Raw genomic sequence first — 15,449 nt, 5'->3', positions numbered from 1 at the left:
GGGAGATCCGCTAAATATAGCCGGTACCCCGGGCGGGCACAGGTTGCACGGTTCACCCCCCCGCCACCCCCCAGCCCCGGTTGCTGTGTATGTAGAACCGATTAACCCGACACAACTGCAAAACAACTTGTTAGAGCCGCCCAGCACAAACAGATTTAGCCCCGATGGGGTTCGGGTGCCCATGTAGGGCCCTGCCTGGCACCCTCCCACACTCCCCCCGGCTCCCTTCAGGTGCCTCTTTCTCCCTTTTCGCTGCCAGATGATTTAGCAAGTCCTTATTTATAAAGTTCAAACGATCTTAGCACTGCGCTGCTTGGTTTTATTTTAGTGCATGTATGCCGAGGTCCAAATATTTACATAGGAAGGAATAATATTTACCGGGAAAGCAAAGGACACCTTTATTTATTTATTTGTCCATTTTAAGGGGATGAAATTAAGTTCCTGGTTCAGCTCCTCCCGCAGCCCGTCGTTTTTTACCCCGGCATCTTTTCCTAACAAAGGCAGCGAATTATTTAGGTAGAGGAAAAAAAACCCCAACAAACAAAACCCCAAACAACAACAAAAAGGGAAAAACAAAATAAAATCCACCAAGGTTACCCAAATTTCAGTGCTTTGCGAGGGAAAAAATAAAGTACTGAGCCCTGTCAGTGTGCGGGAGAGCCCGAGAATCCGCCAGACTAAATCCCCTAAAGCGGGACTTTAAATATTGCCGATTTATTAAAAAAAAAAATCTTCCTTGTAGCCCCGAAAAGGCACATAAATTATACATTTTTCCCGCAGCTCCCTTAAAAATTAGTTACTAAGAATTAGCTGAGAAAGACCCTTCACCTGTTTTTTTTTTTTTTAAACGCCGATTATTTTCCCGATCTAAAGGCAAGATCCACGCTCTCACACTGCACGGCCAAGGGTTTAATTCATTATTAAAAATAAAAATTAAAAAAATTAAACGTTGCTTAGCTCACCCCAACCTTCTTAATTCCAAACCATTTCCCTTCTAACTATCGCAAAAGCCAAGCCCAAGCGTACCTACTCCGGCGTGAAGGGGCAGGATCCCGCACCACCGAGATGCGGAGTCGAAATCAAGCTGCGAAAAATTAATAGATTTAGGAGAAAAATTTAAAAATAAAATCACACAGTCGAGGGAGACTAGGATCTGCCGGGGAAGGCTGGATTTGGAAGCTCGGTCAGTTGAATCAGGGCTGGTCGCTGTCGCTGCGCGACCGGAGAATCCGGGAGATACCGCGGGAAGCCTGCCCTCCCCACACCGAGCTTGGTGAAACCTACACCAAGGCAGGGAAGCGATGGCCGGGTCTCCGCGGCCGTTCTCACAATGAGCGGAGCCGCTCGTTACGTTTGCGCGTCCGGGGCATCCCGAATCTGCGGGAGGTACCGCAGGGAAACCCTCCCGTACAGCACCGGCGAAACCAAATGCTCCGCTCGTTTTTCTAGCCTCCTTAAAATGGGTGCTCGGAGAAAAGGCCGCGCACACAAAGCCGGGCAGAGCGGTTTAAAAATTTATTTACAAAGTTGTGTACAACACGAAGGGATAACATTTAGAATACATATATCCATCCATATATAAACAGACTTCTATAATAGAACAACAGCGTTTGCCGCCTTTGCTTTTCTTTTTGCGTGTTTTATTTTCTCCAAAATTCTTTTTTTTTTCCTTTTTGTTTGTTCGTTTAATATTTAAAATTTCCCCCACTTATTATTACTTTTTGTACGTTTTAGTTTAATTTTATTTGTTCTTTTATTTCGGATAAAACCCACAAGGAGCGCCGGAACCTTCAAAAAAAAAGAAAGTTCACGGCTCCTAATCGCGACTGTCATTTCGTCTCTTTAGAAAAATAAAAACCCCGAAAGCAATGTCAGTAATTTTTAATACAAATATGTACAAGCGGCGGTGGCAGGATAGGGTGAGGGAGGAACCGCTGCCCGCTGGAGCCCGGAGCCCCTCCGAGGGGGCGGCCGGCGGCGTCGGGGTTTACGGTATCTCCCCCCGGGGGGCTGCTTGCTCCGGGGTTGGTTGGGGGCTACTGCGCCGGCCACTTGGCCTGCACGGCGGCTGCGGCGGGGGCCGCAGGCTGCAGGAACTGCCCCGCGATGATGTTGGTAGGCACGCTGAGGATGGGGGCGATGGCGGCGGTGGTCCTGGCCAGCGCCAGCGGCTGGTGGGCCATCAGGGCCGACTGCACGGTGACAGGAGGTCGGAGAAAAGTCTGGGCGCTGGCAGCCGAGCTGGCGGCCGGGACCCCGATGATGTTTTCGATGCTGAAAGAAGGGCGACTGCTGGGCTCCGACTTAACGATGGAGCCGGCGGCTCCTAGGCTGTTGAGCTGCAGCTGCAGGCTGGGGCTGAGCTGGGAGTTGAAGGCTTTGCGGCTGAGCTCGCTGGACGGCAGGAGCGGCACGGCCGGCGGCAGCATGGGCCCCACCGGGGGGATGTAGGGGTACTGCAGTGCGGCTGCGGCCGCCGCGGGGTGCGTGTAGGCGCCGGGGTGCAGCCCGTAGGGGCGGCCGTAGGGGCCGGCGAGGCCATAGGCACCGAAACCCTGCATCATCAGCGCCGTCTGGTCCCGCAGGTGCTCCTGCTGGTGCCGCTTGAAGCGCTTCCTCCGTCGGAGGAAGCTGCCGTTGTCGAACATGTCCTCGGACTGCGGGTCCAGCGTCCAGTAGTTGCCCTTGCCGGGGTTACCGGGCTCCCGAGGGATTTTGACGAAGCAGTCGTTGAGGGAGAGGTTGTGGCGGATGCTGTTCTGCCAGGCGGGGAACTTCTCCCGGTAGTAAGGGAAGCGATTGCTGATGAACTCGCAGATGCCGCTGAGTGTCAGCTTCTTCTGCGGGCTCTGCAGGATGGCCATGGTAATGAGGGCAATGTAGGAGTAAGGCGGCTTCACCAAGCTGCTCTTGGGCTTGCTCTGCCCCGCCGCCGCCCCGCCGCCACCGCTCGCCCCTTCCTCGCCACCCCCTTTGCCTCCTTCGACCGCGCCGCCGGGGCCCGCTTCAGCCGGGCTGCCGCTGCCGCTGCTGCCGCTCTCCGTGCCCGCTCCCGCCTCCGCGGACAGCCCCAGCTCCGCCGCCTCGTCCAGCGGCAAGCGCGGGAGGGCGGCGGGGCTGCTGGCCTCGCCGTCGCTGTCCTTGCCCACCCCGTCGTCGCCTTCGCCCACCACGTCGATATCCACATCCTCGGCCGCCGGGACGGTGGGTCCGGACATGTCGCTGGCGCTGCCGCCTTCCGACAGGGTCATCCCCGCTCGGCGGACGGGGCGCGGTGGCGGCGGCGGCGGTGGCGGCGGGGCCTCCCGCCCGCACCCGGCGGCGCGGCGGGCTCCCCCCGCGCCCCCCTCCCGCCGCCGCTGCTTCGAACGTTCCCTGGGGCTAAACCCGAGCGGCCCGGTTGCCCCCCTCGGCGGTGCCGTCCCCGCGGGGCATGGGGCGGCCGCTCCCGTTCCTCTCCCGTCCGCGGCGTCCCGCGGCTCGGGGTTGCCTTGGCCGCCCGGTCACCTCCGGTTGCGCGCCCAGTTCCCGCCGCCGAGCATCGGGGGTCAGGCGGCGACGTTGGCTCCCGCCCGCCGCGATGCGCGCCCGCGGGCGCCGGGCATGAGGCCGCCGCTGCAGCTCCGCGGGCACCCTCCGCTCCACCGCTCCGCTCCGCGGCCCCGCCGCACACTGCTCCGCCGCCCTCCGCTCGGGATTGTTGTTTTGGGGCTGCTTGGGGTTTCTCCCCCCCCTTTTTCCTCCTTTTTTTCCTGTTTTGGTTTGTTTGGTTGGGTTTTTTTGCCGCCCCCCCCTTGGCGGAGGGAGGGGACGGAGCCGCCGGTGGCCGGGCGGGGCAGGGGGCAGGAAGCCGGGGCGTCGCGGGGCCTCTCTCGCCACTTTGGCAGCGCGGCGGTCCCGACTGCCTGATAGATTACTTTCCCGTTAAAGATATACTCGGAGGCGGCTCCACGTGACCGCGTGACGTCAGGCGCCCCGCTGTGAAGTCATCCAAAACTCGAGTTGTTTCATGGACTTGTCAACAAAGAGCAGTGGCAGCTCCCCTCGGCCCGCCCGCCCCGTCGGGGACCCCCTGGGGCATCGGCACCCGCCGGACACCTGGACTCTCCGGGACACCGGGACCCGCCACCCCGCGTTAAAGTTGCCACTCCGGGGTTGGCTTCGCTGCTTCTGCCGTTCCCGGTGCACCCCGGGAGCAGCCGGCCCGGCCGAGCTGATACGGTGCCGTAATACCGCTTAAACCCACCAAGTTTGGGGATCTGAGAAATCAACTTTTACGTCGTTTTCTCTTTCTTTTAATTTTTCTTTTCTTTATTCAACAGCAGCACCAGCTGGGAGTGGAGGATCAGAAATCAGCTATTGATTATTTCTTCTCGTAGTCGTAGGAAGAAATAAAAAAGACGTAAAGTAAAAAGGGAAACTATAAATAAAGAAGCCTTTAGCCGGGTTCTTTTTTTTTTTCTCTCTGTTTTTTTTTTTTTCTTGTTCCTTTTATTTTTTTTCCAGAGGTGTTAACGACTTAATCATTTCGGGCTTTAGCATAAGAAAAAGTAGGAAATGAGGGAGTGTGTGTGAATGTGAGGAGCGTATTGACGCGGCTCCAGGTAAGCCCCAGCCCGAGGAGAAGCGCCCGGCGGGGTGAGGAGAAGGGGGGTGGGGGGGTGCCCGGCTGCCCACTCCTGCCCCTTTGCTCCCAGGAGAAGGAACCCATTACCCCGGCTTGGATTTTTAATTCTCACTGTCCATACGCTTGTTGTTGTAGTTCTCTGCGTGGTCGGATAACGGTAAATACAATGCAACTGGGAAAATTAAAACCAGGAGCGAACGATTTCCCACCAGCGGTTCTGGGTTAGGAAAAGCGAATGGTGTTAGTGTGTGTCCCTTTTTCCCTAAAGTCACCTTTGTGCTGGTGGATCTCCGCGAACCGTGACCCCGGCCTCTGCACGCGTACACTTCACACTCACATACCTACACTCACACTCACACTCATTTTGCCCCCTTCTCGTTGCATCACAAATGGAAAGAAATGGGGGGGAGGGGGGGGAAGCGCCCAACTCTTCGACCCCTTGTTTCATTTGTTGCGCTTTTCTTCAACACAATAAAAGTCAAATTAATTGATTCAGACCATTAATTACGGCGCTTAGCGTGAAAAGAAACGTTTCCCCTCGATTAGGGCTCTATTGTGCTAATCCCCTGTTCAATCACGGCTGCCGCCTGAGCGGCCCGACCCTGCTCCGCGTCTCTGCGCACTTCTCCGCGGGCCGAGGCCGTTGCTTCGACTTCCAAGGTTTCAGGTAGTCAAGTTTAGGAAAGTATTTAGAAGCTAACCGGTCTGGGAAGTGTTTAGGAGCCCACTCGGGTGGAGTGGGGAGGAAGAAAATCTAAAAAAATAAAAGAGGAAACTTTCCCTGAAATATCCAGGGAGTCCCCAGACCCCCGAAGTTCAAGGACTGGAAGTGAGGAGTCCAGCAAAGCAGTAAAATAATGAAATGGGCCTCTGCGGAGGTGGAAACCCACAATAATGACAGCGGTAGGGATAGAAAGTGGGCGCCCATACAGACAGATGGATTTAGCAACAGGAGAAAAACAAACTGTATCGTCCGGATCGATATGGAGTCAAATAGAGACGCGGCAAGCGGCGGGGAAGGGGAAGACGGAGCAAGTTATGAGAGAGAGGGAAAAAGGAAAAAAATTAATTACAACTCAATTCGATTCTAATATGGCAAAGCCAGAGCCCGGCTGCGGAGCGAGTTAAAAATAAATCCGGAGGCTGAGCCTCGGCAGTTGAGAGGGGGGGAATCTGAGGAGGAAAGGCAAGGCTGGGGTGATTTCTGCTTCTGTAATCGTTTTAAAGGAGAGAGAAACCAAAGGTGTCCCCTTTCAGCTCCTTAAGCCTATTACTTTCACTAATGAGTTATATAAATCGTTGACCTGACCTGGATTAAACCAGCATTGCGGTTCGTTTATAAACGTGCAGGGGTAAAAGGGGATGGCAGGAGGGGGGCTGCGTGGAAGAAATCCCTGGAAAATAAACACTTGGACACACACACATGAACATCCTCTGTCCGGGGCCAGGATAAAGATTCCAGTGGCCCCGGGGCCTGGACATACCCTCCCCCTTAATTTTTCAGGATTAGATTTTTTTACATATAGATAGATATACGTATGTATATATTAAGGCCGCTGTTTGCACCTGTTTGTTGTTGTTGGTTTTCGGTTTATTTTTTTTCTTTTTCTCTTCTTTTTGTTTTAATGATAATGCCGGTAGAGCCGGCAGACCTCGGTGTGAAACGAAATCGGTCCTAATTCCAAAACAGTTTCGGATTTATTTGTATTGGAAATGTCTAAACATCCATTCTGTAAAAGGCAACACGTTTAATTAACGATGAGAGAGCAGTTAGGGGCAGAAAGCTAGTAAAATTGTGTGATAAATTTATGGCATTGTTAGCGTGCTTTTAATTATGGCTATTATGTTAATTATTTCACATTAGCATGGAGTTATCAGCAGCATGTCAGATTTAATCAAAACGAACCTTTCTCTCGAAAATTGGGCTGTTCATTCACCGGCAGCATGAACGGGGGGTCCCGAGCAGAAGCTGCTCCCCCCCCCCCCCCCCATCCTTTTTTTTCCTTTATTTATTTAGAAATAAATAAACGAAGGCTTTTTAAAAGAGGACTTCTCCTTGAAAAGAGTGGCTGGATGTGATCTGGTGCAGGCGGCAGATCCCTTTAGGCTACTGCGAGCAGGGAGGGCGGAGGAGAGAAGCGACGCTCTTGTTTTTTAGGAATTCACCATTTTCACCCCCTCTGGAGAAGGCACTTTATCATTTTGGATCATTCTGTCAAACAATATGATGTTGCTCATTTTTATCTGTCCCGTTTTACAAAGCCCCCGTTTCACACTGCCGGCCAGGACAACACGCCTGAGTACAAAAGAATAAAAGAGACAAGCTGGGAGAATATAGGATCGCTGCCTGGATCAAAAAGAAGAGAGGAGGAGGAGGTGTGTGTGTGAGGGTGAGAGGGTGGAGGGGGGAGGTTGTGTGGCCGGTGCCTCCGGCACACGTCCGCAACCCCCGGGGTTGATCCCCACCCAGCTACCTCGCCGGCTTGGTGATGCTGGGTGGTTCCTAAAGGCTTTGGCCCTTCTCGGCAAATAATAAAATAGGAATTAAAAACAATATTAATAATAACTTCCTAATTTAGGGGCAGACGGCGAAGTTTTTGACGGGGGCTTCATCCATGCCAAAGTGCGGAGCAGCCTCAGCTCTGCGGACAGCCGCGTTCTCCGCCACCGCGCCCGCGGAGATCGCGGAGATATGTATTGATTTCCCCACCAGCCGCCCCTGAAATCACGGCTGCCCTCACAGCTCCCAACCCCGATCTCTCGCGGCTTCGCCCGCTCAGCGCAGGCCAGCGGAACGCGCCCGGCTCTGCCTGCACGGTGGCGCGTCCCCTCCTCTGGCCGGCCCCACTCCCCCCTTCCCCACGGGAGCGGGGGGCTGCGACCACGGCAGCTGCTGGCTTATTTTTAGAGCATTTCCATTCCTCCGGTTAATTTTAGATCGATTCATTATTTAGCCCCAGTTCGCCTTTAGGGAAACCCAAGCTGGGAATGGGGCGGGGAGCGGCCGGTGCTACGCGCCCGCGGGACTTTCCTGTATGCGTGCTGCGCGGCCGCTCAGGGAGAGGCAACTTCGGGACGCCCCCTTACTCCTCACCACGGGGATAGTGCAGGGACGAGGGACCGGCCGCGCCTCGCCGAACGTGTGCACTCACTGGAGGGGTACCAAGCCGGGCAGCGGCACTCTGCGTTGCTTGGGGAGACAATCTCAAACACGTTCCCATATCAACCCCCCAGCTCCTCTTAACCAGGTGGGGACACCGGGGCTGCACCGCGGTCCCAGATCCACCACCTCTGGGGACTGTGAGTGGAGTCCCACCCCTTCACACACAGAGGGATGGGGTTTGTATGTACATTTATATATGCACATGTCTATGGTCCCCCCGGGCAGACCCCTGCCGTTGGGGACATCCCTATATTTGACACAGGCAAAGGACATCCCGGGGACCTGGCAAAAGCAGGCAGCAGTGCTTGGGTACATCCATAACATGTCCTCTGGGGACTCACAAAATAAACCCCAAATGGTTAGAGGAGTGGAACCCAGTGCAGCTCAGGGGTCCAAGTGTTCTACAAAGTAGGGAAAGAGCAAAATTAATCAAATAAGTTAAAATACAGGATTATTACTGGGCAAACTGGGCTGTGTGAGCAGAGGAATTCTGCTGCTTTTTGTGCAAGACAGCTGCAAAGTTGGTTGAGATCTGACTTAAAAAATCCCAACACACCAAAACCAGTTGCCAATTGTTTGATCAAAATTCATTTATCCTGCAGATTTTCATTTCACATACCCTCACCCCAAACACACAGAAAGGTGTCCCAAAATTTTCAGACTGCAAGCACCCCGTGCCCACTCCACAGTCCCAAAGAGCCCCAGCAATGTTGATTCCTGGTAGAGTCCTATTCCTGTCTTTATCCAAATCCAGCAAAATGGCCCAAACTCATCCTCTAGACACCCTCTGTCAAACCCCTGTCCCTGTGGGATGCTCCTGGGAGGTGAAATAAATACTCAGAAACAAAAAAGCAGAGACAAGTCCCTCCCCCCCCCCCAACAATCCTTTATATTCTGCTATATTTGATCTGGAAGGTCTTTTCCAGCCAAATGATTTCATGATCCTATGAAGGGGTGAGTGGAGTGATGCTGGCCCATCTCCTGGGGTGCTGTGGGGAAAGGTACATAGCAGCCCCCAGCCTGACTTCGTGCAGTGTTGGGGTGTGACAATGTCAGTCTCTGGCTTGTGCTCCAGGGAATGTGCTTGGGCCATCATTGCTCCTTCCAAATTCAGGGATTTCTCTATGCATGGAGGGAGAAGGGAGGCTTGATAGGCTCAGGAGGGAAGAAGTATTCTACATGGAGATGCCTTCTTCTATACCTGGCCCAAAGAGCTGGTGCTAATTTGGTAGAAAATGTGGAGACCAGCTCAAAAAGAGGGCATGCAACCCAAAAAAAAAAGGGACATAGTCCAAAATGAGGGTCCTTAGAGAGACAGCACTGGGGGCTTTGTTGAAGCTGCTGCCTGTGTGTTTTCATACTGACTTTGCAGGAAGGCAGAAGGTCTTTTTCTTCATCTCTCCTTGCCAGTGAGATGCAAATGTCTAGAGGATTCCCAGGGATGTGAGCAAATCTCTTTGGTGAAAGCAGCAATGCTGAGACCCCTCTGTGGGCTGTCCCAATCCTCTTCCCAGCATGAAGCCAACTCAGAGAGCCTCCTGTGAGGTTCTGCATATTGTGGGAGCATCCAAGTAGCTGATCTAGAATTTATTGTTATCAACCATCCCAGCCAGGATGTGAGCAGGAGCCAGCCCCCTTTCCATGTGCTCTCCTGCTTACCAAAGCTTCATTTGTTTGTTTTATTCCAGGAGAGTTTTGTAAGCAGTTCCTCTGGCTCCTGCCTGACACCCTTGGTTCCCTTTATTAAGCAGGGGAAGACAAGCGGTGAATTATTGATGCTGTTAATAAAGTTACTCCACTAATATTTTTCCCCAACACACTGAATGTTATTGATGGGTGAGGGATGAAGCCCCTCCTGGCACGGGCGGCCAGCATAGGGCCTATGCATCATGGTTACTCCACATACACCATGTAAATGGTGCCTTGGTGGAGCGTAAGCGGTGCACAGGCCTTTTATGGGCCTTCTGCAGAATGCTGAATTTTACCCAAACTGCAGGTTAAAACCCATGCTAGGTATTAATGTAATCAGGTCCATAATCTCTCTGTCAAAACCTCCCCAAGCACCTCTTCACCTCCTAAACCAGGTAGCTCCTTAACTGGAGAGTGCTGTAACACATTTTAGAATCATGGAATCGTTTTGGTTGGAAGACCTTTAAGGCCATTCAGTCCAACCATTATCTAACTCTACCAAGGCTGGTGCTAAACTATGTCCCTCAGCACCACATCTCTGCCTCTTTTAAACACCTCCAGGGATGGAGATTCAACCACGTTCCTGGGGAGCCTGTTGCAGTGTTTGAGAACTCTTTCAATGAAGAAGTTTCTTCTAACATCCAACCTAAACCTGAGAGCCTAGGTGAGCATTTCCAGCACTTGTGTGATGGAAGCACATGTTGGCATCTGAGTTCATGCCTAGGACAGGAGTCAGACAACCAGGGAGGGTTTTAATTTTGACAAAAAAAATTAAAAAGTGGCATTTCTAATTGACAGAGGAGGATGTGAAGAATCCTTAAACCACACCAATATTGTTTTGGTTTTTTTTTATTTCCTGCTTTTGTCCAGATAAAAAAAGATTCCAAGGGGAATTCCAGCTAAAGAGGTGATGAAACAGTGTATTGAGCTCATCAGACAGTGTTTACAGTCTGTAAATAAAGCTTATTTGGGAGATCTTATTAAATTATTCCATGATGAAGGAGTTCAACAGGCACTTTTGAATGGATTTGAAGCAACTGGGCAGAGAGAAAATATGTCTGTGGGACCATGAAACATTTTTCTGTCCAGAAGGAGAGATGGGGGAAAAAAAAGTCGGGAATGCTCTATCATAAGGGAGGAAGTCTGCACCTTAGCATTTGCCAAAATGTCTTAATTGCTTTGTAAATGCATCTAAATAAATAAAACATGGAGGGCTGTCTTAGGTCTCTGCTACAGATGAGTGTGCTCTGAGTGGTAGGGGGTAGAAGATCTTATCCTGCCTAGGACTGGACTTGCTCCTCTCTTGGGGCTACTGTGGGGTTTATTGCCATATGCTGTTGGTTGGAAGGTTTCACATGGCTTGGATGGGGGCATGGGACTGTGCAAAGGCTACTGTCCCACCAGCTGGGCAGCTGCTGTGGGGGCTGACACCCTACAACAACCTTTGGCCATGGACAGGAGCCATCAGGCACCTTTGGGCTCCACTGGAAGCTCTCATAGACATCCTGGCTCTCTTTACTCAGCTTTTTATTGTTGCTTCTAAGTTTTACTGGTGAGCAGGTTGCTCAGAGAGGTGGTAGGTGTCCCATTCCTTGAACCATTCCAGGTCAGGTTGGACAGGGCTCTGAGCAACCTTCTCTAGCTGCAGATACCCTTCCTGACTGCACTGGGGGTTGGACTGGGTAACCTTTAAAGGTTCCTTCCAACCCAAACCATTCAATGGTTCTGTAATTCTATGAAAATGGCTGTGTGCAATACCTGTAAACATTCACTTTGAGAGCTCACATGGCACAGGTGTAAGAGGGATCCTTTGTTTTCCTTGGTTTTATTTAAAACTTTCCAAATTGTGGGAATTTTTGCTCCTTCCTGTAGGAAAATAGTCCATTACCTATGGGACAGTTCTACTTGTAGCTGGTTTGCCTAGGCCATTTATTGTTTTAATCTCATTATTGCTCTTAAGACCAATGGAGATTTAGTGATTATAATAAGAATCAGAGAATGATAGGGATTGGAAGGGACCTCTGGAGATCATCCAATCCAAAACCCCTGCTAAAGCAGGGTCACCAACAACAGCTTGCCCAGGATCACAATGTCCAGGAGGGTTTGGAATCTCTCCAGAGCAGGAGAGTCTACAGCCTGTCTGGGCAGCCTGCTCCAGGTCTCTAGCACCCTCACACCATAGATTTTTCTTCTCATCTTCAGATGGAAGCTCCTATGTTACAGTTTGTACCACTTTCCCTTTGTTCTGTTGCTGGGTACCATTGGGAAGAGTCTGGCCCCATCCTCTTGGCCCCAGCTTTTAGCTCTTGCTGAGCACTGAGAAGATCCGCTCTCAGGCTGCTTTACTCCAGGCTCAACAGCCCCAGTTCTCTCAGTCTTGCCTCTTTACAGAGATGCTTCAGTTCCCCATGGCTTTTCTGCTTGAAATCCAAAAGAGATCATTGCTCAGGGCATGAGGACAAGCTACATTTCACCCTAAGAACACAGGTTACCATGCTGTGGCAATGAAAAAAGACTGTCAGGTTCACTTCAGATAAGTTCTCATTCAGTCCTTTGTGGCTCTGTGTTTGGAAGTTACCGACTAAAACCTGAATTTTGGCTCTGCACTCTCCAGCCTTTCACTGAACTGCCCAGAAATAAGGTGAACATAATTATTAGGTCCCTCTGCCCATTGAGACCTGTCTCTGCATACATGTATCTGCAGCCTGGGAATGGGTATTTAAACTAAATGCACTTTTCTTGGGATAGAGTTAGGATTCATTGAGACCTGTCTCTGCATACATGTATCTGCAGCCTGGGAATGGGTATTTAAACTAACTGCAATTTTCTTGGGATGGAGTTAGGATTCATAGGACATCAGGTCAGATCCTGCAGCTGTAAAGCTTGTAGGGGCTTGACATGTTTGTTTCTGGGGGTATAACTTCTACCTACTCCCACAGCCCACACTTACAGGTCTGGCTTTGTTAGATCTATCACCATCTTCCTCCAAGCCAACTTCCTGAATGTTCTTCCAGCCTTATAGCCATTACTTCCAAAATTACTCAGCACAGCATTTAAAGCATGCACATTAGTGAGACCTAAATATGTGCTTAAAGTTAACTGTGTTCTAAAGACTAACTAGAGTTTAATTTTCCAGATAAGCCTGGTTCAAATTTGTAAGGTAAATTTTCATCTTCACAGGTGTGAAATATTATCCTTCCTTGCTTCCTCCTGATAGCTTTTACCATTTTGTTTTCATTTCTTAGTGAACCTCGACCTGGAGCAATGGTCTTTCCTGTATTGACACCACAGCCAATGTAGCTCCTGAATAACTTCAGGTGGCTGGAAGCTACTCATTTAGAGATGATGATGACTGGAGGGAACACGCGGCTGAGACTTTGTTACAGAATCCTGATAGCTTGGCTTCTAGTAGCCACTGACTAACACCCCAGTCCTGCGTCCCTTATGCAGACAAAATAAGAAGACATTTTCTCAGAAAGATTTTCCAGATCCTGAATAACTTGGCTCCTGCGGTTGTCTCCATTGCAGTAATTATTTGCATGGATAAGCAGGTAAGGATCTGTAAGGAATTTTCAGGCTGTCACTCTGGGAAGGACATGTGTCTAGCATAGCTTTAGCCAACATGTCCTGCATGGTTTGCGTGTTTCTTATGTGTGTGAAATGGAATATACCTATATGTTTTGGAGGCATGCATCTAGCTATGAGCTCATGTGAGTCTGGCAGATGAATACATTCATATCATATAGCACTGACATACTCATTTTCACTTAGGACTGCTTGTATTCAAGGACTTCTGTCTGTGTGTGGTGGAGTCAGTGTAGGCCTTCATGTTGGCTTAGCTGGAACATAATTAGATCCAAACCTCCCCCTCAAATTGCAGCCATCTCTCTGAAATACAAACACACTGTGCAACTAAACCATTATGCTTAAGATAAATGTTAATGTTAGATATGGATCCGTCCTGTCTACGGCAAGAAGATTTATGTCTGTCTGTAGGAGACTCAATAAGCTCTTGAAACAGGAATGATGTTTTATTTTCTATCTGTGCATGACACTCCAGCAACCCATCTCTGGTGTCTTACTCCTTCAAAGAATGGCATGAAACAGGCTGAGCTGTATCTCTTGCCCAGGTGAATACAACCAACTTTCTGCAGGTAGAATTACCTGGACAGAAATCTCTTCTTCAATTTACCTTCCTCCCACATTTCTTGCCCGAATTTGTGAAGCTAAGGAGGAGGATGAGGCAGCAAGAGAAACATCTTGATTCTGAAGAAGCTCTGAATCTGACAAGGAGAGCTTTAAACAGACTCAAGAAGATAAATTAAATAAATAATTGATAGGTAGAGAAGGTAAACACTTCCTGACGGGAGAAAAGAGCTTTAATGGCAACGGTGAGGGTGGGAAGGGACTTCTGAAGATCATCTAGTCCAACCCCCCCTGCTAGAGCAGGATCACCCAGAGTAAATCTCATAGAAACATGTCTAGGTGAGTTTTCAATGCCTCCAGAGATGAAGACTTCACATGTCCAGTACTCTGCCACCCTCAAAGTGAATTTTTTTTTCCATATGTTTATGTGTTACCTCCCTGGTTCAAGTTTGTGTTCATTGCCCCTTGTCCTGTCACTGGGCACCACTGAGGAGTGTCTGGCCCCATCCTCCTGACTCTCGCCCTTTGAATATTTATAAGCATTAATGAGAAACCCTCTTAGTCTGCCATTCTCCAGGTTAAAGACCCCCAGCTCTCTCAGCTTTTCCTCATAAAGTAGGTGTTCCAGTTCCCTCATCATCTTCTTAGTGGCTCTCCACTGGCATCTCTCCAGTATTTCCTGTCATTCTTGAACTGGGGAGCCCAGAATTCAGGAACAATTCTGATGAAAGCTCTCTGTGCTCGTTGCCCCTCAGTACCTTACTGTGCTCCTCTGGTGCAGTATTTCACAGAATCATAGAATTGTTTTGGTTGGAAGAGACTTCTAAGATCATTGAGTCCAACCTCCAACTTAAGACCACCACGGCTATTAAACCATGCCCTAAAGTGCCAATATTCACACGTTTCTTGAACACCTCCAGGGATGGCAACTCCACCACCTCCCTGAGTAACACCTCCTCCTGGTTCTTTCTGGGAAAGTTTCTAGATGCAACTTTAAAAAGAAGGAGAGTATTTTCCCTAATTATTCGTTAACCAATCCTCTTCAGGAAATTCTGCCCCAGCCCCATGCTTTCCTCTTTCACACAAATCAGAGCTCCCTATTTGGTTTAATAAACGATAATTTCCAACAAAGGTAACTGTCACCTTTTGTTTCATTCCGTGCGTTTATTTTTCAAGCACCAGAGCTGACCTCCGAACTCAATCTGCACTTGCCTATTGATGCATAAATATCTGTAATATCACAGTAAATTAAATCCAGTTTTAAAGGGTTTCTATTTAACAATCTGTCAGAACTTTCACAGCGTTTGATTTCTAGTTTCCTCTGTCCACTGACAGGTTTATCTCAATATGGCTTGATTAATGAAACCTTTTATTTGGAGTAAGCACACCGATGATTACCATAATCTCTTAAAGCTTGCTTAGGCAACATTGTACTCTGACAGCAGGGCTCCAAAAACTCCCAGCCCCTTCACTGCTTGGCAGAGTGAGCAGTGAGATTTGGGGGCTGAGGGAGGGACAGCACTATCCTGCCCTGTGCTCTCAGGGCTGTTGGCAAAATCAAGCACTTTCCCAGTTTATAAGGTTTGGAAATGTTATTGTTGTGGAGGCTGGTGTCAAACACACCTTTATCACAAATAATTTTTACTTGAGATTAGCAAATGTGCATTTAATTTGTGATTAATCTTGTCCTAGAGAGGTAATTGATGTTCAAGATGAGTTCTTAAGAATGATTTGTTGAATTTAGAGGAAAAAAAAACTGCTATAGCATAGCTCAGAGATGTTTGTATAGATTTGGGTATCTCAGTCCTTAACTCCTACTGCTTG

The 15,449-nt window shown here is 49.8% G+C and overlaps 1 protein-coding gene across 1 annotated transcript; it reads right to left on the bottom strand.

Moving 5' to 3' along the window:
- Window positions 1-1,502: 1,502 nt before the first annotated feature.
- Window positions 1,503-3,887, bottom strand: FOXD3 (forkhead box D3). The gene has a single exon (XM_068140788.1). It carries the CDS (start codon window positions 3,249-3,251, stop codon window positions 2,037-2,039), a length of 1,215 nt encoding a protein of 404 aa, XP_067996889.1. The 5' UTR covers window positions 3,252-3,887; the 3' UTR covers window positions 1,503-2,036.
- Between the last annotated feature and the right edge of the window lie 11,562 nt (window positions 3,888-15,449).

This window comes from Melanerpes formicivorus, unplaced genomic scaffold (assembly GCF_026170545.1).
Source record: "Melanerpes formicivorus ecotype bairdi unplaced genomic scaffold, bMelFor1.0.p_v2 SCAF_7, whole genome shotgun sequence".
NCBI lineage: Eukaryota > Metazoa > Chordata > Aves > Piciformes > Picidae > Melanerpes > Melanerpes formicivorus.
The sequence above is the reverse complement of the archived record's forward strand: the minus strand, read 5'-3'. Positions and strand labels throughout refer to the sequence as shown.

Coding starts and splice junctions, on each gene's coding strand:
- FOXD3 (XM_068140788.1), bottom strand. CDS start 3,251: ATGACCCTGTCGGAAGGCGGCAGCGCCAGCGACATGTCCGGACCCACC.